Source organism: Monodelphis domestica, chromosome 3 (assembly GCF_027887165.1).
Source record: "Monodelphis domestica isolate mMonDom1 chromosome 3, mMonDom1.pri, whole genome shotgun sequence".
Classification (NCBI taxonomy): Eukaryota; Metazoa; Chordata; class Mammalia; order Didelphimorphia; family Didelphidae; genus Monodelphis; species Monodelphis domestica.
In genome coordinates, this window is record NC_077229.1 from 90,166,532 (window position 1) to 90,193,991 (window position 27,460).

The 27,460-nt window shown below is 40.8% G+C and overlaps 1 protein-coding gene and 1 long non-coding RNA gene across 2 annotated transcripts; both read left to right on the forward strand.

Moving 5' to 3' along the window:
- Positions 1 to 13,387: 13,387 nt before the first annotated feature.
- Positions 13,388 to 14,056, forward strand: LOC130458283 (uncharacterized). The gene is made up of 2 exons (XR_008917401.1): positions 13,388 to 13,425; positions 13,881 to 14,056. It is a non-coding gene; the product is annotated as an uncharacterized LOC130458283 (long non-coding RNA).
- A 1,195-nt stretch (positions 14,057 to 15,251) lies between these two features.
- On the forward strand, positions 15,252 to 19,263 carry FEM1A (fem-1 homolog A). Its single transcript, XM_001365630.4, has one exon. The coding sequence runs from the start codon at positions 15,445 to 15,447 to the stop codon at positions 17,464 to 17,466; it is 2,022 nt and encodes a 673-aa protein (XP_001365667.1). The 5' UTR covers positions 15,252 to 15,444; the 3' UTR covers positions 17,467 to 19,263.
- The last annotated feature ends 8,197 nt before the right edge of the window (positions 19,264 to 27,460 follow it).

Below are 27,460 nucleotides of genomic sequence, written 5' to 3' on the forward strand. Positions count from 1 at the left end.
GCAGTAGCTGGAACCTCTGGGCAAACAAGGGTGCTGGTCTGGAGAGAGCACCTTGGGGAAAAAGCTGTGCCAGGCTCAGAGCGATGAACACAGGCAGTGGGGAAGCAGTTGGAGAAGAAGCTCAAAGCAGGCAGCCTAGTCGCAACAGTCCATATTGCAGCCCCCCTCCCCTTCCAGAGGTTTTGGCCTCAGGGCACACCCAGCTCTGCAAGTTCAACCCACCTGGACTTAATCTTATCTAAGCCTTCAGAGGGTATGGAAGCTCAAGCTCCAACACCCCTCCCTCACAGACTGCTCTGAGAGATTTGCTGACTAAGCTCCAAGGGGGAAAGCTGACAGAAAAGCCCCAAATCATAGATCCAACACAAAATGAGAGGAACAAAAGTGCAGGCAACTACAGGGAGTAAAGAAGGGCTACATATGAGCAAACAACAGAAAAAGAAAAAAATTACAATCGACAGCTTCTATCCAGGCAATGAACAAAGAGCAAATGTAACAAAGCAGGATAAAGAAACACCAAGCAAAAACACAGCAAATTGGACACAGGCTTTGGAAGAACTCAAAATACAATTCAAAGCAAAATTAAGAGAGGCTGAAAACAACTGGGGGAAAAAAAAAACTTAAAAAGCAAGATAAGTTGAAACAAAAGAGGCCTTTTCAAAGGTCTAATAAAGATCCAAAAGATTCCAGTCCCAGGATTTCTAACTCTGTCTCAACCACCAAGAATTAGTGAATGTCTTTTGAAGTAAATCAGCAGCCTAACCACCTGTGACATATACAAAGAACAGAAACCCTTCTTCTAGACTGTGGCAACTATTTTTCCAGTCTTGCAGCACATGGAACACCAAGTCTTTCCCTTGGAAATGGCTGCTGAGAATGCCTTGAATGCACTAGAAGAGAGGTTAAAAAATATACAGGAAAAAGTAGATGAGACTGAAATTTCCTGGAACAAGAGAGAGAGAGAGAGAGAGAGAGAGAGAGAGAGAGAGAGATAAAGAGCAGAAGGCAAATATACAGATTATGAAAAAGGCTATTGTTTCAAACTACAGTAGAATGTACGCATTTTTGAGGAGAAAAGAAGAGCAGCACCTACTTAGGCTAGGTAAGAAAAAACAAAAGAACTTGGAGAAATTTAAGGAGAATAAATGGAAGTTGTCTGAACAAGTTCAAGACCTACAAACAATGGCCATAAAACTAGACATTAATAATGCTGAGAAGCTAGATTTTAACATGATCCAGGATGCAAAAGACATGTTGAATAAGAGTAAAGCACTATTACTTCAATATCCAAAACTTAATTTACCTAAATGGACAATGTGCTATATCACTGGCCTGAGGGAAATGAAGATGACCTACCAGAGGGACATAAAGTTGGATCCTGAAACAGCCAATTCCCATCTCATTGTGTCTTCTGAACTGAAGAGCATAAAGTACTCGTTGGTCCCTCAGGATGTACCTGACAACCCAGAGAGATTTAACTTTTCTGCCACTGTGTTGAGCATTCAAAGTTTCACTTCAGGTATACACTATTGGGAAGTGGAGACAGGAGACATGATCCAGTGGGAAGTGGAGATCTGTAAAAACTCTATTAATAGAAAAGGGAACTCTCCACCAATACCTGGAGAAGTAATTAGCCTGAAAGCCTTCAAAGAAAGAGAGAAATTCTGCCTCTCAGTCACACACATTGAAGCTAACTTTCAAATAAAGAAACCCATACAAAGGATTGACCCTTTCCTGGATTATGAAAATGGACATATATCATTCTACAATGTTACAGATGGATTACTTATCTGCAGCATGTCAGTTATTGCCTTCAAAGGACCCTTTAGGTCTTTCTTCTCTCCTTGCTTTCAAAATAAAGGTAGCCCCTCCAAATCTCTTGTCATTTGTCCCATGGAACCAACCATTCCTTAGAAATTCATTCACTTAAACCTTCAAGCTTAAGACCAACAAAGAGGTGAAGATGGCCAACGATGATGACTGACCAAGGGCCTGAAAACAAAGAACATTCCTTAATTATCTACAGCAAAGTTTCTAAATTTTTGAGTGTGTAAAGGACTCCTTAGTCTGAACCTTATCGAAGAATGTTTAATGCACAAAAATACGTAAGATTGTAAAGAAAATAAAGTATATTAAAATGTATTATTTAAAAAAAAGGTTTACAGACACCAGATTACATCAAATTATGAAACTAATTTCATTTTTCTATATATTATCTTATTCCTTTATTTGCTCAAGAGTCACAAGACTTCCAGGCCTGGTGAATTTTTTTTTTTAAATTTTCTCCCAATTATATGTAAAAAATAATTTCCAACATTTTAAGAAATTTTGAATTTCAAATTCTTCCTTTCTCCATTCCCTGCTAAGACAGTAAGCTTATATATATATTATATATATAGTCATGTAAAACACTTTTTTATATTAATCATTTTGTGGAAGGAAACTTGAAGAAAAAATTTAAGTGACAAATGTTTGCTTTGGTCTTAATTCAAATGCTATCAATTCTTTCTCTGGAAGAAGATAGCATTTTTTTTTTTATCATGAATCCTCTGGTACTGTTTTGGAACATTGTATTGTTAAGTTATTCATAGTTGTTCCTGGTTCTGCTTACATTATTCTGCATCAAGTTATTTCTTTCCAACCCCTAGTGAATTTAAAAAAGAAAACCAAATCCTCTAGATATCTTTTACTAGAACGTATAATAGTTTGAAGATGTCCAATGCTGCAGGATCACCTGTACTTTTCTGATAATGATTTAGGGATATGCTTTTTTGTTCTTTTAATATAGCTCTTGATTGAGAATATCAATTTCATCAACAATACCTACATTTTTCTGACCTTCCCAAGTCAATCTTTCCAGTACACGTGTTTGTTTCCTTCTTCCTAACAATTAATTTCTTGATAAATGGCAAGGCATGAATTCAGGAAGGAAAAGAAGACAAGAACTTAAAAGCAGAATACCCAATCTTTTTGAATAGTTCAACTAGAGGGTAAATAATAAATAGTAAGTCCCAAACAATGGTGAAACTTTGTGATAACAGTTATGGATTGACTGAATATTTTGCTGAAGATGAAAAATTGGTTTAGAAAATGACCCATGGACCTAAATGAAAGGATTTAATATTATGAAAAAAAAACAGATGATTTCTGAATTTAAAACTAAGGATGTGAAAATGATGGTGAGATACATGACACGTCAGTGAGATCAAGTGAGGAAGTATCAGCTATATGTCATTAAAATTGAGGTCAGTTCATATTATAAATTTGGAAAATGTCTGAATATATTTTAGATAGGATACTTCTTTTGGAGAAACTGTTGCTAATCCTCCCAAATTTCTGCTTTTCTTCTAATCTTGGCTATGTTAATTTTATTTGTACTAAACCTTTTTAATTTAATCAAGGTTATCCATGTGATATCTCAATGCTTTCTTTCTCTTGTTTATTCATAAATTCTTAAATCCATAAATTAGAGGTAATATTTTGTGTTCTAATTAACTTAATGATATTCTCCCTATCTACAGCATGTATCCATTTAGATCTTATCCCAAAAATAGAATAAGATATTTATCTATACCTAATTTCTGCAAGACTCCTTTCCAATTCTTTTTACTATTTTTATAATTTATATATGTATTTTTTACTATACTTATTAAGTTAATTCTCATCCCAAAAGTTTAAATCTTTTGTCAAACACAAGGTTACTATAATATTTAATTACTGTTATATTTCTGGTATGTTTCACTAATCTCTTTTTGTATTCCTTAGCCAGTACAAGTGAGTTTTGATAATTACTACTTTTAATATAGATCTAAATCTGGTACTACTAACCTCCTTTACATTTTTCATTAATTCCTTTGATATCTTTTAAAGAAAAAAAACCCTTACCTTCTATCTTAGAATAAATACTGAGCATTGGTTGCAAGGCATAAGAGTGCAAGGCAATTGAGTTTTAAGTTTCTTGCTCAAGGTCACATAGCGAGGAAGTGACAGAAGTAAAATTTTAACCTAATACTTCTACTCTCCAGGCCTGGCTCTATCTACCAAGCCACCTAGCTCTCCAATTCCTTTATTCCAGATTAATTTTAGTATTATTTTCCATTTTAATAAAATAACTTTTTGGTAAGTTAATTGGGATAGCATTGAATGATAGATTTAATTTAATTCCCCAATTGATAAATGATTAAAAGATATGGATAGGTTTAGATGAAGAAACTAAAGTTATATGTAGAAATATGAAAAAGTATTGCAAATCATTTATTTATTAGAGAACCATAAATCAAAACAACTCAGATATGACCTCACACCTATCAGATTGGCTAAAACAATAAAAGGGTAAAATTAAAAAAAAACAAAACAAGATAAGCCATCTGGAACTGGAAACAGAGGCACTTGAACTAAAACAAGAAAATTTTAAAAAGTGTCTTGAGAGCCAAAACTAACCAGCTTGAAAATGAGGCAAAGGAGATGAAAGATCAGGAGAAGGATGACCAAAAAGCCAGGGATGAATTCAGTCTTTAAAAACCAGAATACAACAATTAGAAGCAAGTGACTTCACAAGGCAGCAGGAAACTATAAAACAAAATCAAAAGAATGAAAAATTTGAGGAAAATATGAAGTACCTCATTCACAAAACAGAAGATTTAGAAAATCGTTCCAGGAGAGACAACTTAAGAATTATTGGTCTACCAGAAGACCATGACAAAAGAAAAATTCTGGACATCATCCTACAGGGAATTATCCAAGAAAACTGCCCAATATTCTAGAACAAGAGGGAAAAGTGGAGATTGAAAGAATCCACAGATCACCTCCTATAAATCCTCAACTGACAACACCCAGGAATGTTATAGCCAAATTCAAGAACTATCAGACCAAGGAAAAAATATTACAGGCTGCCAAGAAGAAGTCATTCAGATACCAAGGAACTACAGTGAGGATAACACAGGATTTGGCTGCATCTACACTGAAGGACCAAAAGGCATGGAATATGATATTCCAGAAACCAAGGGAACTAGGTCTACAACCAAGAATAAACTACCCAGCAAAATTGACTATATTCTTAAAAGGGAACGTATGGTCAATTAACAAAATAGAAGAATTCCAAGCATTTGTAAAGAAAAGACCAGACTTGAACAGAAAATTTGATGCCCAAACACAAAACTCAAGAGAATCATCAAAACATAATTAAGAAAGGGGGAAAAACAAAATAAAAAAAAAAACCAACTTTTTTTAAGGGACCCAATAAGTTAAAATGATATGTATCCCTACAAGAAAAGAGGATATTGGTAACTCTTAAAAATTGTTATTATCACCTGGGTAGCTAGAAGAATTATACTTAGAGGGAACAGTGACAAACTGTATAGGATGAAATGCCAACACATAAATATGTATATAGATTTATGTATGCATAAATATATATGTGTATATATATGTATATATATATGTGTGTGTGTAAATAGACTAATATATAATAATAATAATATAATATAGACTAATAATAACTAGAGCCAAAAAAAGAGGTTACTACTAAGAGAAATGTGAAAAGAAACAAAATGGGGTAAATTTATATGGGAAAAGAAACAAAATGGGGCAAATTTATATGTCACAAAGAAGCTCATGGCAGGAGTGGGGAAAACATCAATACACTGGAAGGGTAAAGAGGTTGGAGATAGGAAATACTCAATTCTTACATGCATTGAAATTGACTCAAAGAGGGAAGAACAATCAAATACATTGGGGCAGAGAACTGATTTGTGCCTTATAAGGAAGTAGAAGGGTAACAAACAGATTGGTGGGGAAGGAAGCAATACAAGGTAGGGGGGGCAATTTAAAAACACTGTAAAGAAAATAAGAGGGGAATAAGAAAGGGAGGGTAGAAAGGGAAGTAAAATAAGGGTGGGGATTAGGGGGACTGATTGAAAACAAAGCATTGGTATAGAAGGAAATAGTGAAAGAAGAAAAGACAGGACTAGGAATGGAAATCAAAATGCTGAGAAATACACAGCTGGTAATCATAACTCTGAATGTGAATGGAATGAAGTCACCCATAAAACACAAGTGAATAGCAGAGTGGATTAGAAACTAAAACCCTACTATATGCTGTCTACAAGAAACACACATGAGGAAGGTAGACACACATAGGGTAAAAGTAAGAGGATAGAGTCAAATATATTGGGCATCAACTGAAAAAAAAGAAGGCAGGAGTCGCAATCATGATATCTGACAAAGCCAAAGTAAAAATAGATCTAGTCAAAAGAGATAGGGAAGGTAATTACATCCTGATAAAAGGCAGTATAGACAATGAGGAAATATCAGTACCCAACATGTAGGCACCAAATGGCATAGCATCCAAATTTCTAAAGGAGAAACTAGGGGAGTTCAAGGATGAAATAGACAGCAAAACCTAATAAGTGTGGCAGTAGAAAGAATCCCAAACTGCTCCTGCTTAAAAAGGAGTTCTTTGTAACCCCAAATTAGGCCTTGCTCCTTCATCAAGTTCTCATCTTTTCTGGGAATATCATGAGACCTTTGGTCTCCTTGAAGATAATGCAACATCTCTTTATTTCCCACTATGCTCTTTTTTTCCTTTTTTTTTTCAATTTTTAAACACCAATTACATGCAATATTAAGTTTCCACATAAATTTTCTAAGTTATATGATCTAAATTGTCTCCCTCCCTACCTCTCTCTCAGTCCTGGAGAAATCTGGGTTATACATGTATCATCACACAAAACAGATTTGCACATTGCTCATTTTTGTGTTTCCTCTATTTTAAAATGCTTAGATTGCTGTGACATTCCTGGTGAAAGCTGATGAGTTTAAAGGCATATATACATGTAAGTAGAAATGACAGACTATATTTGGTTTTACTGGTATAGGAGGAATTCCCTGTGAGTAAGCACCTTTCATCAATATAGATCTGTGACTCATAATCTTAAAGCAGGCATTCTTGGTCTAAGACCCATGAATGTTTAAATATATACATACACACGTATATACACACATGACAATATTGAAATATAACTGGTTTCCTTTGTAACCCAGTGTATCTAATTTTATGGATTTAGAAATGTCATTCTGAAAATGAATCTATAGAATTCATCAGACTGTCAAAAGAAGCCATTACTTAAAAAAAAAAAGTTTAAAAGCCCTCTCTTAGAGAGTTTCCTGAGGCACTGAGAGGTTCAGCAATTTGCCCAGACTCTCAGTCTATGTCAAAGGACTTGAACTCAGGTTTCTTTGAGGCTAACTCTATCCGCCATTTCATTCTGCTTCTTAAACTATACACAAAGTAAGGTGATACAAGGTAGTTTTGGAGGCAAAGGCAAGAGCAGCTGAGGGGATCAGGGATGGCTTCATGTAAGAAGTGGTACTTGAGCTGAGCTGTAAAAAAAGGTAGGGATTTTGCAAGGAAAGTAAAGAGGGGGTATATTCCGGGTGTGGGGAGCAGCCTGTACATAGTCAGGGAGAAGGGAGATGGTATGTTGTGTATGAGGGACACTAAGAAAGCTACTTTGGCCAAACTGTGGAGTAATAACAGGCAGAACTTATTTAGCTTTTTAAGGTTTATAAAACTAACATATTTGATCTGTAATAGTTTAAATTTATGTTTTATGCTAAATATGAGAGTTATAAAGTAATATTGTGGTCATGGATTTTAAAATATTATAGCTTAAGTCAAGATGACTTTTAGCAGCTTTATTTATAAAGAAGTGAAAAGAGTGAAAGTGGAAAAATGTTGATAAAGAGATTCTAATAAGCCTACTCGCCCTTCTCCAATGAATTCAGGCTCAGTCCTGGCAGGGGCTTCCCCAAATCCCTAATCTACATGTGGATTTCCTGCTAATCCTCAACCAGAGGTCCTGATGGTGTCTTCTGCCAGAGTTCCACCAATGCAGCCTTCTCCAAACCAAGGATCTCAGCCACTCACTCCAAATGCCAGGAAACTCTAGAACCAATCTCTCCAAAGGCCAGGAAGGAAAGACTCCTAGACCATGCTGGTCTCTTCTTTTATGCTCTTCTTTTCCATGTCACTTCTTGTCACTTCCTGTCACTTCCCCTTCTTCACAAAAACCAATGGCAGCCTTTCATTTTGCCTAGCACTGCCCAAGGGGGTGTGAGCTTATTCTAGTAAGTGACTCATGAAATCTCCTACTTAATGGTAAGTAGGGGTACTTTAAGTTCTTGATTTGATTAGCTAAAAATAGTAAGGGGAGAGTTAATCCTATTTTCACAGATCCTCATGTCAATCCTTTAAATTAGGTACTATTATTATCATCTCCCTTTTACAAATGAGGAAACTGAGTATGAAAGCTCAAGTGACTTGACTTCATATAGCAAGTAAATATCTGAGTCAGGATTTAAACTCAGATCTACCTGACTCCAGGTCCTACACTCTACCCATTCTACCTCCTTGGAGTACAAGAAGGGGTCTAGTGTGTAATAATCTTAAAACCTGGCTGTAGCAAAGTTAAAAATGCCAAACGGGGAGTGGAGAGGGAGTAGAGCTAGGTAGCTCAGTGGATTGAGAGCCAGGCATAGAGATGGGAGGTCCTGGGTTCAAATTTGACCTCAGACACTTCCTAGTTGTGTGACCCTGGGCAAGTCACCTCACCCCCATTGCTTAGCCCTTACTTCTCTTCTGCCTTAGAACCAATATACAGTATTAATTCTAAGATGGAAGGTAAGGGTTTAAAAAAAAAAAGCCAAATGGAGGCAATGGGGGATTCTTGAGTAAAAATAGTGATATTATAGAGGTTATAGTTATTTAAGACCAGGAACAATAGAGACTCAGTACATATTTCAACTAAACTGACTAAGCAAACTAGTGGATGAATAAATAATTCCTATTTAGCAAGTGCTGTATATATTCCTTCACAACAAAAAATCACTTTCCTCAAACAACTCCCCGTAACAATTAAAATAGTTGTCTGCCATAAACTGTGGCAGTTAAAAGTGTGGGAGCCTTAAACTGTAAGAGTTAAAATGGTGGAAGATATAAATTATGATAGATATAAGAGAGGGTGAGTAAATTGTGACCGCAGGAAATATGTTTCACTACAGTGTCTTGGTTTTAAATAAAAATATAAGGTGGTTGCCAGGGAAATATTCCCAATTATTCAAATACCCAAGTCAACTAAGTTTTATAGAGATTTTAATTAATATAAGTGTGGAATTAAAGAAAAGAGAGAAAGAGAGAAAAAGGAAATAAGTATGAAGGGCTTTAAGCCAATATGGCTTGGACCTGAGTCTTAAGAGAGAGAGAATCAGTCAGTTTTTTATCACTCACCACAAGATTTGTCTTAAGCAAGGGTGTCTGGGGAACAGAGTCTCCCCAGAGGGAGTTCCAGCCAGAGTCAGCCTCCCAAGGGGAGGCTTCTCAAGAGATCTTCAAAGGGCCTCCTCCAAAAAGATCTATCTCCAAGGAATCTATCTCCAAGGACCCAAGGATCCTTTTCTTATATAGGGGGTTTTTTCCTATGTCACCTCCCCTAAGTTCTTCCATCTACCAATCACCGTAGATGTTTTCTAAAAGACAGCCCATCTGAATTCCAGCTAAGTCGACTAATCCCCTCAGTAAGTCTGAACCAGAGAAAACACAGCTGAGTCGACTAATCCCATCAAGAGAAAACCTGCCCAACCTTTATAGGTACCTAGCATCCCACTGTATCAATTCTAAAAACAGGCATGGCTCAAAGAACTCCCTGACTCATCATAAGCATGGGTCCAAGTACTTTCATTGTTTAGCAAGGAGTTTTCTCCCCTAAAGCAGTCTTAAGTACGGGTGGAGTAGAGGTCCTCCCATAGCAAGGAGTTTTATCCCCTAAAGTAGTCTTAAGTACGGGTGGAGTAGAGGTCCTCCCATTTCTGATCCTGGCGAGTTCTCACATCAAAATGGGGAATGTTTCCAGTAGGAAATTTGTTCCAATGGAGGATTCCTCAATGTGGAAATTTTTAACATTCACAAGTCTGAGAAATTTCAAGATTTACACCCCCCACCCAAGGTTTACAACAATTTCTCAACATGTCCAAAAGAGAATTTATTAACTTTGCCTCCATCCCTCTTCCAACTTCCAAACCACTGGGAAGGATACCACCTGCCATCTTCCTATTTGGATTCCCAATCTCAGCTGTATCCTTGACTCCACACTCTCATAACCTCATGTACCTATTGAGCTGCTAAATCTCTCAAACATCTCTCTAATAAGTCTTTCATTCTCCATTTACACTGCCACTATTCAACTAAGTATAGGTTCTCTTTCCTAGACCAAAATGGTCTTCCTGCCTTGTCTTTCTCCACTCCAAAATATCTTCCACTCAGCTGCCAAGTGGATTTCCCAGAGCATAGATATGACCATGTCATTCCTCTTCTCAGTATTAATTTCAATAGCTATTACCTCCAGGTTCCAAATATAAATACCTCTTTTTGGCATTGAAAGCTCTTCCCAAATTGGCCATCTTTTGCAGGGAGTCTCTCCTGTCTCCTTGTCACTGCTCATGACTTCTCTATTTATTTTTCATCTATTCTGCATGTTTCTTGTGTGTATCCATTTATGCATATGTCATTTCTTCTGTTAGAATGTAAGTTCCTTAAGAACAGAGACTAGGGGCAGCTAAGAAACTCAGTGGATTGAGAGCCAAACCTGGTTCAAATGTGATCTCAGATACTTCCTAGCTATGTGACCCTGAGCAAGTCACTTGACCCTAAATGTCTAGCCCTTACTGCTAGTCTTGGAACCAATATTTAGTATTGATTCTAAGACAGAAGCTATGGATTTTTAAAAGAACAGAAGCTATTTTTGCTTTTTTTGTATCCCCAACACTTGGCATAGTAGCAGGCACACAGCTAGCACTTAATCAATGTTTCTTGATTGGCTGATTAGGTAATAGGACAAGTATTATTATCTACTTCCAATAGGTGGAGAAAGGAAAGCTTGTATGTTAGGTGATTTCCCCAAGGCTCTCTGGCCAGGAAATCATAACTGATAAACATCAGAGCTGGAATAGACCACATAGATCATTAGAGCTTTAAGGTTTTTATACACCGTCTAGTCCAGCCTGTTCTTTTATAGATTAAGGTACTGAGGGACAGAGATATTGTAATTTACTCAAAGGTATACCAGTAATAAGCAGCAGAGCTGGGACTGGAACCCAGATCCTATGATTCAAAATCATTCTTTTCACTGTTTTCCCCCTTTTTTTGCATAAATAGCCTTTTAAAATGTTAAAATATTTTTCATCCCACCACATTAGAGTAATTATGATATTATTATTCACTGGTTTTTCTAATTGACAAAAACTTCAATGAAATTCAATAACATCTTAAAATTAATCTGAGCTTGAAGTACATCAGCATCTACATTTTCTTTTTTGGTGGTACAGATTTGTGATTTAATTTGAAAGACAGTAATATTAGGAAAACTATAAGCATAATTGACTATGTCAGTAACAAAAACAAAACAAAAATCATATGTCAACAGATTGAGAAAAAACTGTTGACAAAATAGCACTCATTTCTATGAACAAACACTAGAAGGGTCCTTACAATGTGTCCCTGAGCAAGTCATTTAACTCTGCATAGCCCTTGCCTCTCTTCAATCCTAGAACTGATAACTAAGACAGAAGTGAAGGGTTTTCCTTTAAAAAAAAATACTAGAAGGCATAGGAATAAATGTAGCTTTTCTTAAAATAAATAGTATCTATCTAAAATAAAAATAAACATTATCTGTAAACTAGATAAACTAGAAACCTTTCCAATAAGACAAGGAGTAAAGCAATAAATATATATTTATTATCATTATTATTCAGTATTATACTAGAAATGCTAACTATAGCAATAAGAAGAAATTGAAGGAATAGGCAGAGGCAATGAGAAAACAAAACAACCACTTTCTGAATATATGATCATTTACTTAGAGGATTCTAGAGAGTAAACTAAAAAACTAGTCAAAAGAAATAATACCTTTAGCAAAACTGTAAGATACAAAATAAACCCACACAAATCATCAGCATGCCTATATATTTCTAATAAAACCCAGCAGGAAGAGATAGAATGATAAATCAAAATAAATGCAGACAGTACACTACTGGGCTGTAAGAAATGATGGAGATGTTTTGGAAAAATCTAAGAATTCTTATATGAAATGATGCAAATTAAAATGAGCAGAACCAGAAGAATAATGTGCACAGTAACAGTATTATAGTTGTGAAAGACTTCATAGTGTCTACTGTGATCAATACAATGATCCTCCATAACTCCAAAAGACTCATGATGAAAAATGTGTATCTCCAGATAAACACCTGGACTCAGAATGCAGATTAAAGCATGTTTTTTCTTTTTCTTCTCTCTCTGTCTTTGTCTCTGTCTCTCTATCTCTGTCTCTCTCTCTCCAGATATGGAAATGTCTAACATGGTTTGATATGTATGATGGGTTGTATTTCTTACTGTTTCCATGGGTAGGGGCAGGGAATAGAGAGAGGGAGATAATTGGTAATTGAAAAAATAAAATAGTGATACATATTTGCATGATGTTTTGATTGTTTCTAGACAATTGTCTCTGAGTCATTTATTATTGCTACTACTGTTTTATAGAACCGTTTCAAAGTATGGCTGAAATGATGAAAGCTTCAACTTCATATTCCATATCTAGCTTCTATCTGAATTTAGATTTTAATCCAACACATGCAGAAAATCCACTTTCACAAACACATGATATGGGAAAGGCATTATATACTTCTCAAATTTATCAGATTACTCACTTCCAGAAAGTGAATTTAAGCAAAAGAAAAGGTTTCAAAGGGCCAGAAAAAAAATTGTTTTCCCTACCCCCTTTCAATCAGGCACAAATGAATCACAGAGAATATAAATCCACTGAGCCAAAAATAGCTGACATTTATGCTGCCTTGAGGTTTGCAAAGCATTATTACAAGCATTATCTCATCTGAGCTTTAAAACAGCCCTGGATGGGAGGTACTTCAGATATCATAACCCCTTTTTACACAGGAGGAAACCGAGGCTTAAAGAAATGAAGTAATCTGCCCTTTATCAACCAGCCAGTGTCCCTTCAAGTCTAGCCATCTCTACAATATTAATCTACCATGCAGGACAAAAGGTATAAATGTCATCTATTTTAGACTCAATGGATTTATATTCTCAGTGATTCATTTGTGCCTGATAGGGGGAAAAAAACCAAAATTTGTTTTTTTGGATAGAAAAAAATTGTCAAATGATTAAGACAATGTACGTTCTATAGACAATAAAAGACATATAGGTATTTTTTTCAGTTACAAGTTCTCTTACTCCTTCTACCTAAAGAGATGGTAAAATATATGATATTCTTGGTGATTTGTTTGTTGTCTCATTGGCTTTTTGAAACTTTTTCTCTTGCCTAGATTCACTTCCTGGAAATGAGTAATCTGATAAATCTGGTAAGCACCTGATGCTTTCTCCCATATCACCTACCTTCAATACCCAACAGAGGATTTTATCATTGATCCTGTGGGTGACAGAGAATCACTGAAATGAATTCAGAGTTCTTTGTGTCATGGATACCTTTGGCAGTTTGAGGAAGTCTATGGACCTGTTCTCAGAATGTTCATACATAAGATTACAAAGGAAATAAATGATATTGTTATCAAAATTTTTGTTAAAAGATCAAGTTCATAAACCTCAAAGCCAAGAACCTCTAGCTAGTCCTAATCCCCTTTATTTAAAATGGGGAAAGGCAAGTAACTAATTCAAAGTGAGTCATTGGTATTAACATGCAGTTCTATTGACTCCCAGTCTGGCATATACTGAGTATGGTAGCCTGATACCCCAGGTCACAGGGCTTTGGGAAGCTGTAGCAGTGTCGAAAATGGGCTGAATTTGTTTTTAAACCTAGAGATCGAATGTCTCTTGGAGACTATGGAGTTCATGGAGTCCATGCTGGAAGAAAGTTTAACGACTGCCAAGTCTGAAGCAGGATTGGAACGTGGGTCTTCCAGACGTCCAACTACCCTATTCTTCCCATTGCACCAGGAAATAGTTGAATAACCCTGGCTGTGGCCAGTCACACTAGCAGTCTGTGTGTTATCTCCAGACTGTGGGTAATTTTGCTGGCTGTTTCCAGGTTCTGGGATGCTCTCTCTCCTCATCCCCATTTCCTGACCTTCTTCACGTCCCAGCTAAATTTTCGCCTTCTAGCAGTCTTTCCCAACCCCTTTAATGATAGTGCCTTCCCTCTGTGATCACTCATTTATAATGGCTGTAGTTTGGAGAGAATAGTTTGCATATTGTTTCCCCTCTTTAGACTGAGAGCTCTTAGAGAGCGGGTCTTTTGTCCCTTATAACGCCAGTGTTTAACAGAGCCCTAGCAATTAACAGTAGGTGTTCAATAGAGCTAATTGTCTGACTTTCCCCTCTCTGGGCCTCAGTTTCCTCATCTGTAAAATGAGAGTTGGACTTGATGACGCAACTCAGCTCCTCCCACGCCCCTCTGTCTCCTCCCCACACACCCCGCCCCATCTCCTCCACTCCTGGCAGGTTTGGGACGATTGTGTCCATAACTATATGGTCCCACCGGCGACACAGACGAAATAAAGCTGGAGAAATGAGTACACAGGGGACTTTTGTGGCGCAGGTGACAACCATCTCCCCGGCGCTCCCTAGTGCCCCCTACCGCTCTCCTCGAGAGCGCCTTACCCACCATCCGCCTAGAAACTGGCACCAAAACCCCGCCTTAATCTGCCCGGAAGGCGGTCCCACCATCCAAGTTTTTGATTGGTTCATTGACGCCCTCTTGCTCTCAAAGGTTGCCGGGAAATGAAGTTCTCAGGCGGTTGAAAGCCGTTGAAGGCAGTTGAAAGTGGGTGCGGCGGGGGTGGGGGGTGGGGGGTGTAAACGAATCGGAGCTATCTTCTACTTGCTATTGGCTAACGAGCGGTGACGTTCGAAAGAGCCTATCCTATCCAAAGATTCCTCACTTTTCTCGTACAACCGGTGAGAGGAAAGTAGGGCGGAGGAGGTGCTTTGCATACTGGGAAGCATAGTTCGGCCAAGATCCTCAGCCCCAGCCCTGCAGCCACCAGAGGCTCGTTGATAGAAACTACAATTCCCACACACGCCCCTCCCTCTTCTGATTCTCACGAACAGCATCCCCGTTTCTTCCTAACACTTCCGGAAGTCTTGGTCTGTGCGGCTGCCGTCTCTAACGGAGAACTACATTTCCCGGCGGCCCTCGCGCGCGACGAGCCTCCAGGCTCCTCCCCGTCGCCGGGCGCCATTTTGTCCTGCCTCCGGCAGGCCTAAGATGGCGGCGGGGGAGAGGGTGAAGGTTGTTGGGCTCTAGTTCGGCTGCCGCCGATCTCGGCTCGACTCGGCTCGGCTCGGCTCGGCTCGGCTCGACTCGGCTCGGCTAGGCCTTGCCCCGGCCCCGCGCGGCCGATGGGCGGGGAGAGGCTCGCGCCATGGATCTGCGCACGGCCGTGTACAACGCCGCGCGCGACGGCAAGCTGCAGCTGCTGCAGAAGCTGCTGAGCGGCCGCAGCCGGGAGGAGCTGGACGAGCTGACCGGGGAGCCGGCAGCTGGAGCGGCAGGGGCAGCGGCTGGGGGCCCAGCCGCCGGGGGCACCCCGCTGCTCATTGCCGCCCGCTACGGCCACTTGGACGTAGTGGAGTACCTGGTGGACCGCTGTGGCGCCAGTGTAGAGGCGGGCGGGTCAGTGCACTTCGACGGCGAGACTATCGAGGGCGCGCCGCCACTGTGGGCTGCCTCAGCTGCCGGGCACCTGGGAGTAGTGCAGAGCCTGCTGCGTCGTGGGGCCTCGGTGAACCGCACGACCCGCACCAACTCCACACCTCTGCGTGCCGCTTGCTTCGACGGGCACCTGGATGTGGTGCGCTACCTGGTTGGGGAGCACCAGGCCGACCTGGAGGTGGCCAACCGACACGGACACACATGCCTCATGATCTCCTGCTACAAGGGCCATCGCGAGATTGCCCGCTACCTGCTGGAGCAAGGTGCGCAGGTGAACCGCCGCAGCGCTAAAGGCAACACTGCACTTCACGACTGTGCCGAGTCTGGAAGCCTGGAGATCCTGCAGCTGCTCTTGGGATGCAAGGCACGAATGGAGCGTGATGGCTATGGCATGACACCACTGCTGGCGGCCAGCGTCACAGGCCACACCAACATTGTAGAGTACCTCATCCAGGAGCAGCCTGCCCCTGAAGTCCAAGTCCAGCCCAAGCTGCTGCAGCGGGAAGAAGAGGAGGAATCCACCGCAGCTGGGCCCAGCACCAGTAGTGGTCCAGAGGAAGCCCAGTCACCAGAGCCTTATGAGAGTTGCTGCCCCACCAGCCGAGAAGCTGCTGTGGAGGCTTTGGAGTTGTTGGGGGCCACCTTCGTAGACAAAAAGAGGGACCTGCTAGGAGCCCTCAAGTACTGGAGGAGGGCCATGGAGCTGCGGCACCAGGGTGGGGAGTATCTGCCCAAGCCCCAGCCCCAACAGCTAGTCCTGGCCTACGATTACTCCAGGGAAGTGAATACCCCAGAAGAACTAGAAGCCCTTATTACTGACCCAGATGAGGTGAGGATGCAGGCCTTGTTGATCCGGGAGCGCATCCTAGGACCCTCCCACCCAGACACTTCCTACTACATTCGCTACAGAGGGGCAGTATATGCAGACTCGGGCAACTTTGAAAGGTGCATTCATTTGTGGAAGTACGCCCTAGACATGCAACAGAACAACCTAGAACCTCTGAGCCCCATGACTGCTAGCAGTTTCCTCTCTTTTGCAGAACTCTTTTCCTATGTGCTGCAGGACCGAACCACCAAGGGCAGTCTGGGCACCCAAATTGGCTTTGCTGACCTCATGGGTGTACTCAGTAAAGGAGTCCGAGAAGTAGAGAGGGCATTGCAGCACCCCAAAGACCCTGGTGACTCCTCACAGTTCACCAAAGCCCTAGCTATTATCCTCCACCTAATATATCTTTTGGAAAAAGTGGAATGTACCCCAGAACAAGAGCACCTCAAACGTCAGACTGTCTACAGGCTACTCAAATGCAGTCCCCGGGGCAAGAATGGCTTTACCCCTTTACATATGGCTGTGGACAAGGACACAACGGCTGTGGGCCGCTACCCAGTGGGCAAGTTTCCTTCTCTGCACGTGGTGAATGTGTTATTAGAATGTGGGGCTGACCCAGACAGCAGGGACTTTGACAACAACACCCCATTGCACATAGCTGCCCAAAACAACTGCCCTCTGATCATGAGTGCCCTGATGGAGGCTGGTGCCCACATGGATGCAACTAATGCCTTCAAGAAAACTGCCTATGAACTGCTGGATGAAAAGCTGCTCAGCAAGAGCACCATGCAGCCCTTCAACTACATTACCCTCCAGTGCCTTGCAGCCCGGGCCCTAGACAAGCACAAGGTCCCATACAAGGGCTTCATCCCTGAAGAACTGGAGGCTTTCATTGAACTGCACTGAATGGGGGGAGGGCATCCCTCACCATCCCTCCTTGCTCAGTGGAGAGGGAAGTACCAAGGCTTTGTAGCACCTTATATTTCCCACCTTTCCAGATAGTGTGGGATGGCTTCTGGTGAAATGTGCCTCAGGGGCGGGATCTAGAGCTTCCATATTCCCCATTGACTACTCCTTGGAGTTAGTACACCATAAAAGCCTTCAGGGGAGTGCACCAGAAGAGCTGCCTTCCCTCCAACCACCCACTTATTGATAGAAAGGAGAAAGTCGTGCAAGTTCTTTTATGAATTCTGTCCTCCAATGTGCTGGGAGACTTTCATTGACCTTACCCTATGGGGCAGAAGGATGAAAGCTATTACCTTCCTCACTACTGGAACAGAGAAGCAGGAAGTGGTATACTCCCCTCTTCCCCTTGGATGCCGATGAACTCAGCTGACAGTGTTCTTGAATAGCTATCTCCTAACGGATGGATTGCAGCATCAGAGCAAGTTGCAATTCAAGAAGCAAGGCTATATCTTCCAGTCTGTCCCCAAATACTCTGTGTTGTTCTAGTTACCACAGAGTGGGAGTCAGCTGGAGCCCAGTAGAACTGGCCACCATTTAACACAGCTTTCATTTGGTTTGGTTTTTATTTTTCAAGTGGCCAGGTTGCAAGTGTTGTGCAGAAGTCCTAAGATTTTGCTGCCTGTTTGTGAAGCTGGATTTCTGTGGTTCCCCTCTACATCCCCATCCTCACTGACAGATCCGTTTAGTTTAAAGCAGTATTTGTTTTGCAGTCCTTGGAATGGACAATGCAGGTCAAAATGGTATGTGGAGAATTGTGTGTGCTTTACATTTAAGATGGAAGTCTGTGGCTTCAATCCATAAAGCTGTAATAGGACAATTCCATTTTGAAAACCTCACTTCTGCTCTTTGCATATGGCCCTCCCAGTTCCTCTATTCTCAGTAGAAGATCCCTTAACTTGCTTAGAAACCATGAACAGGGTCTATGCTAAAGGAGGTGTGCTCAACACTAGTTCTCTGATCCAGAAATAGCCACCAAAACTTCATTTCCATGTTAAAGCCAGAGAACATTTCCCACACAGTGTCACAGTCTCCATGCCCATTTTATAATTTAATTGTGATTTGGGGGCCATAATTGTTTTAAAAGCCATCATCCAGAGCTGATTCCATAAACAAAGGTCCCATATATGGCAAAAGTTTAATAAAACGCAATTAGAATGTGGTTATTAGGCCAACAGCCTGTGGAAGGCTTTAAACTAGAGTTTACAGAAAGCTCTGTTTTCCACAGCCCAGGGTTAAGTGCTGGCCAAGAGCAGGTGGTCCTGGAAAACATGCCATCATGGGTTTTTCTCAGGATAGATGACTGACTACATGGGCTTTGGTGGGCAGCAAAGAGATTTTTGGCCCTGCCAAAGTGAAAGTCTAGCAGAAAAGGTTAAACAGCTGCCCTCTTCATTTTTTGGAGAAAGATCACACTCAGGAAAGTGAAGTTTTGACACTAATACACTGTACTGCATATACTAAAAGCCACCACTAGATTAGTGTTTGCAGGTCACCAAAGACCAGGATGTTGATAATCTGATGCCCTCCCCTTTAAGGAAATCAGGTCTGTCATTTAGTTTTGCGGTGTTAAACTATAAAATGATTTATTTATAAGACAGCTTAACGTCTATCAAGGTGGAAAATGCAGTTAATGTTCTCACTGGAATGCAGAATAAACTAAAAAAAAAAAAAGCTTGTTTAATGTGTGAGCCTAAGCTCCTCTATTTAAATAATTAAAAAGAAAAGGCATTAGACTGACTTGGCTGGGAATTCCTTGGTGATTGCTAGTTTGTGCGGCAATGGGACTGGTGGGAGGCGGGGCGGGGCATGAATGGGTTGGATAGGGGTGGGAGCCTCTGCCTATTCTAGTGCAGCCTTGGATCCCAGGATTAAATTGCCCCCACCACCACCACCACCACCCTGGACTCCATGGTGATACGTGCCATCTAAAAACTACAGTTGGTCTGGTTGTGAAAAGATTTCTTTTTGTCCCTCTTGTAATTCATTGGCTAATGGAATCAAGTCCTTTCTTAGAAAGTTATCCAACTTAACACTCTGCTTCTAAGTCGAACTGTTCCTGCAAAACAGCACAGACCCCAACTTTAAAACCAAGGGCTGAGGCCAGGCAGGAAAGTTCCTATCACAAACAATTTAAAGAGTTCCTTATCAGGCAGTTCCTGGAAGGCTGGGGACAATATCTTTGGACTGTTGGATTTAGCCTACTGGACCTGCAATTCTCCAATGTTGACTTCTGTCCCAAAAGAGAAGGCATCGGAGGTGTGTCTGGATCTCAGGGGAAAGGAGCTTCCTTTTTGGTGAACTCTAAAGTGAAGCTTACCTAGTGACTATTCCAGGAGCACTATCTCCCTAGAAAGGAAGCAGACTCGGGAGAAAGTAATCCCTTTCCCCATTTCATGCCTCTTCATCAACTCAAGTTACAGCCTTAAGCCTGTCAGTGCAATAGAATTTTTATAAATTAGTCATTCCACAAATTTGTTTTAATTCTGAAAATTAAATCTAACCCCTTTTATAGTCACCCATTTCTACCACCCTTCTCACTGTGATAAGAGGCCGTAAGATACTGAGGGGTCATGACCTGATGCCCAAATGTTAAATGGGGTTCTGTAGCTTTCTAGTTCTATGCATCTAATACTCTCCTAAGTATAACTGAGCCAGCACAGTAACAGTGTAAATTCCATGCTGCCGCCATCTAAGGTCTCTTCCTTGAAAACTGTAGAGCATTAAGGTAGTATACACCATTTTGACTACAAAAGAAAAAAAAAAGGTTGCTCATATTAAGATTTTTCAGAAGAAAAAAAAAACTAGAAAGCTATGCTTCACCACTCTAGCAGTTGAAAGTGCACCTGATTGGTTAACAGCTTTTACATGTTCTCCCAACCCCTCAAAGTTCAGTTTGTTTTGGAAAAAAAAAAAGGGAATCAGTATTGGATGGATTTCCTTTTCCCCACTCCAAGTGCTTTCTCACTGAATGCAAGGCATGGATTGTCTCAGGGACCCAAGCATCACGACAGAAAAGACCCTTGAGATTTTGTTGAGGCTCAAGCCTTGAAGGGCTTCACTTGTGTTATTTTCCTCACCTGTAAAATGGGGATAATGCTATCCTACCTCACAGGGATGTTGTGTGGCATTCAAAATTGTAAAGTGTTTTTGACTTCAAAAAACCCTATTTGATACAAAGTACTTTTATTTTTCAAGAAATAACCTTAAAAATTGTACATTTTTTTAAAACATGTGCATTAAAGAATTGTGAAATATACCATATGCCTGACCCAATGATGGCGGAGGCTAAAAGGGTGGGAATTCTTTCATCTGTATAAATGTAAGGTTCTACAGTAACAATTGCATGGCTCAGAGGTGGTACCTTTATGTTCGTGTTAGTATTAAACCCAAAAAGCATGAAATGGAAACGGCTTCAGAGGCCCATCCATGGCTGTAAAAGTTCTTTGTGATCTATTAGAAAGCACAGCCCTCTCCTTAACAAATTACCGCTTGAGTTACACAGAGAATCAAGTCACGTGGAAAGGGATGTAACATCTCTTGCTGGAACATGAAGTCCTGACAACATGCCAGACACAGTAACATGAGAAAAATGTGACATAGAAATCCTGAGAAATGTTCGTTTAAGGGCATGTAAAGTTGACCTAAAAATCTTGAGAGTTAGGAAAGTAGGAAGGAAGCTTTGTATTTTGTTCCGGAGTACAGTGTGTGTGTGTGTGTGTGTGTGTGTGTGTGTGTGTGTGTGTGTGTGTGTGTGTGTCAGTGTACACACGTCTTGTCTATAGTCTTGATGACAAGAAATACTCCCAAGTCATCAGGACAAGAACATCCTTTGTCTCCATTTACTTCAAATTCAAGAAGTTTTTTTTTTTTGGGTGGGGGGGTCAATTTCAAACATTATTCCCTGGTTACAAGAATCTTATTCTATTCCTCCCTCTTTTCCCCCCACCCCTCCCATAGCCCATGTGCAATTCCACTGGGTATTACATGTGTCCTTGATCAGAACCCATTTCCGTGTTGTTGGTGTTTGCACTAGGATGTTCATTTAGCGTCTACATCCCCAATCATATCCCCCTCAACCCATGTAGTCAAGCAGTTGTTTTTCTTCTGTGTTTCTACTCCCACAGTTTTTCCTCTGGATGTAGATAGTGTTTTTTCTCATAAATCACAAGTAAAGTTTTTACAATATAATGGAGGAAAGGTTTGCACACAAGTAACTGAGGTAAAGAGAATGAAAGGCCCAGGCAAAGGTCTATGGGAAATGGGACAAGGGTGAGAATGGTGAGGGCATCAGGGAAGGTTTAGAACCCAAGACAGTTTGAAGGAAGATGAGAATTTTGGAAGGCAAAATATAGGAATATATTCCAGAAATAGGGTGTGAATTATATCAGTATATGAATTATAATTATATATTATACCTATGATACCAAATGTGGTTCAATTCAAGTTGTCTGGGATTAACCTACAGTCACCATTCTTTTGCTCCCAGTGGGGATCTCTAAACAAAATGATAGGGAGAGGGAGAGAGAGGGAAGGAGAGTCCTTCAGACTTCCCTTTTCCCAACTATAACTTGACACATTTTGTTTACATATGATAATGCCAGGAATTAAGCAGAAATATTTGGTAGGGATAATCATTTCAGCTCAAAGGGTTATTGAGCACTATGCTAGGTACAGGTCAGGAAATAATGCATTCGACTTGGAGTCAGAGGTCCCAGGCTTGTGATTTGGGGTAATTCCAGTCTTTATGTCTATAAAATGGGGCGATATTGCTTACATGCCTTTACAGGTTTGAATGAGTTAGGTGCTTTGTAAAACGAAGTGCAAGAACAACTTGGGTCACACTGAAAAGATGTGGCCTTTGCCCTAAAGAGCTTACAGTCCTGTCTGCTGGTGGGAATGAGACAGATATAAAAAGTACGTGCCAGGTGGAACAGAATGGCATTGAGAGCTCAAAGGAAATTGAGCCCTTGTTTGTGGCTGGGAGGATTCTAGATAGAGGAGCCAACATTTGAATGAATGAATTTGAAGAATCCTAAAGCTATAAGGCACATTAAGCTAGAAGGTCAACCCTTTTGGCCCATAGAATCAAATAGGATACAGGAGAAACCTTCAAACAGGACACAACATCAGATCTGGGAAGAACCTTAGCATATGCAATGTTAGAACTCTAAGCGTCCCTAGAACATAGACCATGGAATCTAAGAGAGTCAGGGAGGTAGCCAGGTAGCACGGTGGATAGAGAGCCAGACCTGGAGTCAGGAGAGTCTGGGTTCAAATAGGATCTACTTCCTAGCTCTGTGACCCTGGGTAAGTCACTTGACTCCAGTTGCCTAGCCTTTACTGCCTTCTGCCTTGGAACCAATAATTAGTATTAATTCTAAGATAGAAGATAAGGATTTAAAAAAAGAATCGATGCTAAAACAAGATAAGGGTTTCTTTAAAAAAATTCCTTAGGACCTAATGTTAGAGCTGACAAGGTCTTTGGAACATGAGATGTCAGATGTGAGAAGGACATTAGAACCTAGAAAGGCAGCTTTGGGGGGGGGGGTTCTTTGGAACACAGAATAACTAGATTTGGGAGTGATCTCAGGACACAGGATGTTATATATTTTTTATTTCATAGCTTTATTCCATATATATGTATATATATAAATAACAATCCAATAAACTATCTGGTGGTACAGAAAATCTCTCCTACAATCACAAAATATTCATTTAAAAGTTCATTTCTAGGGAAAATGGCTCTCTCTACCAGAATGTTATATTTAAGAGGGTCCTTGGAACACAGAATGTTGGAGCTGGGAGAGCCCTTAAAATAGAGAACTTTGGCTAAACCAGAGAATATAAGAGCTGGGGGCACTGGAGGGGGCTGGAATATCAATTTATTTCGACCCCCCTGACAGAAAGAAGCAAATCCACAGGGAAGAAGTGACTCACCCAGAGAGTTAGTGGCAAAGTCAGAACTAGAACCCAAGTCTTGACTCCGGGACTCTGTAATGGTAAACAGATACACGTCATTTAACATTCAAGAAACCTGTAATTACATGCATGGAAATTAATGACTGAAAGTCTGTCTGTTCCAAGTGTTCCCAAAGATGGTCTGAGTTGGCCATTCCTAGAGGCGTGCGTTTACCATTCTGGAGTTGGGACAGCCAAGTACTAAAAGGAATCAGTCGTGTGTTTTCATTTCCCCAAGCCAGCAAAAAAAGGAGAGGGCTCTTCTGGGTGACAGACATGTGGGCAGCATCACAGGAGTCTATTTTCTGTCTTTTTTTTTCCCCTCACAAATAGTAGTTGTTTTCTATTCAGCAAGATTTATTAAGTGATTACAATGTGCCTGGTCTTGGGCTAGATGCTATCCCTGCCAGCTCTTAGTTTTAGAGAGGTAAAACACCACACTGAGAAGTACAAGATGATCCATAACTGGCTGGGTAGGAGGTTACCATCATTATCCAAGGGCTGAACCATTCAAATAAAAATACCTACATTAATTCACAGGTTTAGTGCTATCCCAAAGTACCAACCACTTTTTTTTATCCCAGCAGACAAAATAATAACAGAATTGAATCTGAAGAACAAAAGGTCTAGTATCTCAGGGCAAATAATGACCATCAAAGTAGGAATCATTCGCAACTAACTTTACTTGGATTCCTGGAAAGATGCTGTCCAAAATGTCAAAATAAGGGGCTGTAAATTGCAGTTCCTGCCCTCCAGAAACATTGTTTTTTTTTTAGTTTCAAGAACCAGAAAGCTGAAATGACCTAATTCAACCTCCTCATTTAATAAATGAGTAACGTAGGACCCGGAAAAGATGAATGACTTACCTAGGGTCACACAGTGAGTTAGTAGCAGAGCCATGATTCAAATGCAATGTTGAATAAGCAGAAAGGTGGCTGGGCTTAGAGTCAGAGGGGTTCAAATTCTGGCTCTGCCATTTACTTTGTGTGATCTTAGACAAGTCACTTCCTCTCTGTCTCAATTCCCTCATCTATAAACTTGTGGCAATCATGTCCAACTGTTTGTGATCCCATTTAGGGTTTTTTTGGAGAGATACTGGAGTGGTTTACCACTTCTTTCTCTAGCTTATTTTACGACTGAAGAAATTGAGGCAGAGTTAGGTGAATTGCTCAGTTACCTAGTTAGTAAGTTAGGCTGGATTTGAACTTGGATCTTCCTGATTCTGTCTCCATACTCTTATCCACTGAGACACATAGCAGTTCCTCATTTATATAAAATATACAGAGTAGCTTTTAAGTCTTACTTAGGGGAGCAGCTAGGTAGTTCAGTGGATTGAGAGCCAAAGCTAGAAGTGGAAGGTCCTGGCTTCAAATCCAGCCTGGCTGTGTGATCCTAGCCAAGTCACTTTTAACCCCCATTGCCTATCCTTTACCGCTCTTCTGCCTTGGAACCAATACCAATACAGTATTGATTCTAAGATGGAAGGTGAGGGTTTAAAAAAAAAGTCTCAGTACTGGTTTAAGGTTTGACAGCACTAAGACACTGGGACACTTTGTATAATGTGAGATAAGCTTTTTATGTGGAAAATGGACATGAGGAAGACTTCCTGTGATGCCTTCATCGTAGGTGGTTCTGGCAAGACTGAAGAGTTTTGAGCACCACCTCATTCCAAGCCATCTCAGATGCACCCTGGCCATCGTGGCTTCTTCATCTGCAAAGCAGCAACGATCACCCTTTGTGGCCTAACCCTCAGCACTTTTGTCAGGAAAATGCTTTGTAAACGCCAAAAATGTTCATGTTCATTGTGGAACATCTCATCGCTGGAAGGTTAGCTGCTAGTTGAGGGCATCTCTGATCACTGAAACCCATGAAGCATTATTAAAATACAGAAAGGCCAAAATGGATGGGACAGGCAAGAATAGCTTTCATAGGTTCATAGATTTAGAATTTCAAGAGACCAGAGATGCCATCCAGTCCATCTCCCTCATTTTACAAAAGAGGAAAATGAGACAAAATTTAAATGACTGACCCAAGTAATTTATATTTATTCACATATTTATATAATTTTTATTTACTTTAATGTATTATATATATATATATAACTATTTTGAGTGGCAGCATTTGAACTCCAATTCCTGATGCAATGCCCAGTGAACAAATTATCTCATGTGATCTTGACAACTCTATAAGTAAAATGCCCTTGTTATCCCCATTTTACAACCAAGTGACTTGCCCAAGGGCAGTTACTAAACAGCTGAGGAGAGATTTGAACCCAGGTTTTCCTAACTCTGGCCAGCATAATATCCATGGCACTGCCCTACATCTCAACAAAAATCACCTGAGCCGCACTGAAAACAACCCAACTTGGGTCTGTTGAGTGTCCCTTTATTTATTTATTTATTTTATATTTTAATTTTATTTCATCAATTTAGAACATTATTCTTTGGTTACACGAATCATATTCTTTCCCTCCCTCCCCTCCACCCACCCTTTCTGCAACTGAGGCACAATTCCACTGGGTATTACATGTGTCCTTGATCAGAATCCATTTCCATGTTGGTGTTTGCATTAGGATGTTCATTTAGCATCTACATCCCCAACCATATCCCTTCAACCCATGTAGTCAAGCAGTTGTTTTTCTTCTGTGTTTCTCCTCCCACAGTTTTCCCTCTGAATGTGGATAGTGTTTTTTCTTGTAGATTCCTCCAACTTGTTCAGGATCACTGCATTGCCACTAAGGGAGAAGTTCATTATATTCCATTGTACCACTAAGTGTCGTTTTAGATAAAATGGAAAACCTCTGCTTTTGTTATTCATGGATGTTGGTCCTTGCCCCACTACTTGCTACAAGAGCAACCTTGGAATGTCCCTCAAGTTCTCTGCCCTCTGTTTCCCCATCTATCAAATGAGACAATTGGACTAGATGATTTCTCAGATTTCTTTCCAGTCTCAAATCTCTATGATCCTGTGCCTAGCCAGTATCTAAGGGTCTTTCCATCTCTAACAGTCTAGGATATACAAGTCTATGCCTAATATTCTGATCAGGGATTGGGTCTGATCTAACTCTCCGAATCTAGGAGACCACAATTTGCTGGCAAGTTGTAGTAGACAGAGCAGGCCAAGGGAGAGGACGTGTTTTTCCTAGGAGACATTGCCCTGGCTAATGCCTCGATTCCCTTGTATGGCAACCCCACCCTTGCCTTCAGATTCCAGACCTGTTATATGAGCAGTGTTTGTGACAAGCTTCCCAGGCTCTGGTTTAAAGATAGAGAGATTCTGTTGGAGCATCATTAGCCAAAAAGGAAACTTGACATCCCCCCTGAGATTCTCCACACGCTTGGGGGTAAGAGCCTAATGCTTTGAATATCCTACCCTCTCTGCACCAGAAGAATACCATATTCTCTCTCCCTCCCCCCCCTCCCTCTCCATCTCTCTCTCTCTCTCTCTCTCTCTCTCTCTCTCTCTCTCTCTCTCTCTCTCTCTCTCTCTCTCTCTCTCTCTCTCTCTCTCCCTCCCTCTCTCTCTCTCTCTCTCTCTCTCTCTCTCTCTCTCTCTCTCTCTCTCTCTCTCTCTCTCTCTCTCTCCCCCCTCTCTCTCCATCTCTTTGTCTCTCTGTCTCTCTCTCCATCTCTCTCTGTCTCTCTGTTTCTCTCTGTCTCTCTGTCTCTCTCCCTCCCTTCCTCTCTCTCTCTCTCTCTCTCTCTCTCTCTCTCTCTCTCTCTCTCTCTCTCCATCTCTCTGTCTCTCTGTCTCTCTCTCTATCTCTCTCTGTCTCTCTGTTTCTCTCTGTCTCTCTCTCTCTCCCTCCCTCTCTCCCTCTCTCTGTCTCTCTCTCTCCCCCCTCTCTCTCCATCTCTCTGTCTCTCTGTCTCTCTCTCCATCTCTCTCTGTCTCTCTGTTTCTCTCTGTCTCTCTCTCTCCCTCCCTTCCTCTCTCCCTCTCTCTCTCTCTCTCTCTCTCTCTCTCTCCCTCTCTC

Excerpts from the sequence above, each read along its gene's own strand:
- FEM1A (XM_001365630.4), top strand. The coding sequence starts at position 15,445 with ATGGATCTGCGCACGGCCGTGTACAACGCCGCGCGCGACGGCAAGCTG.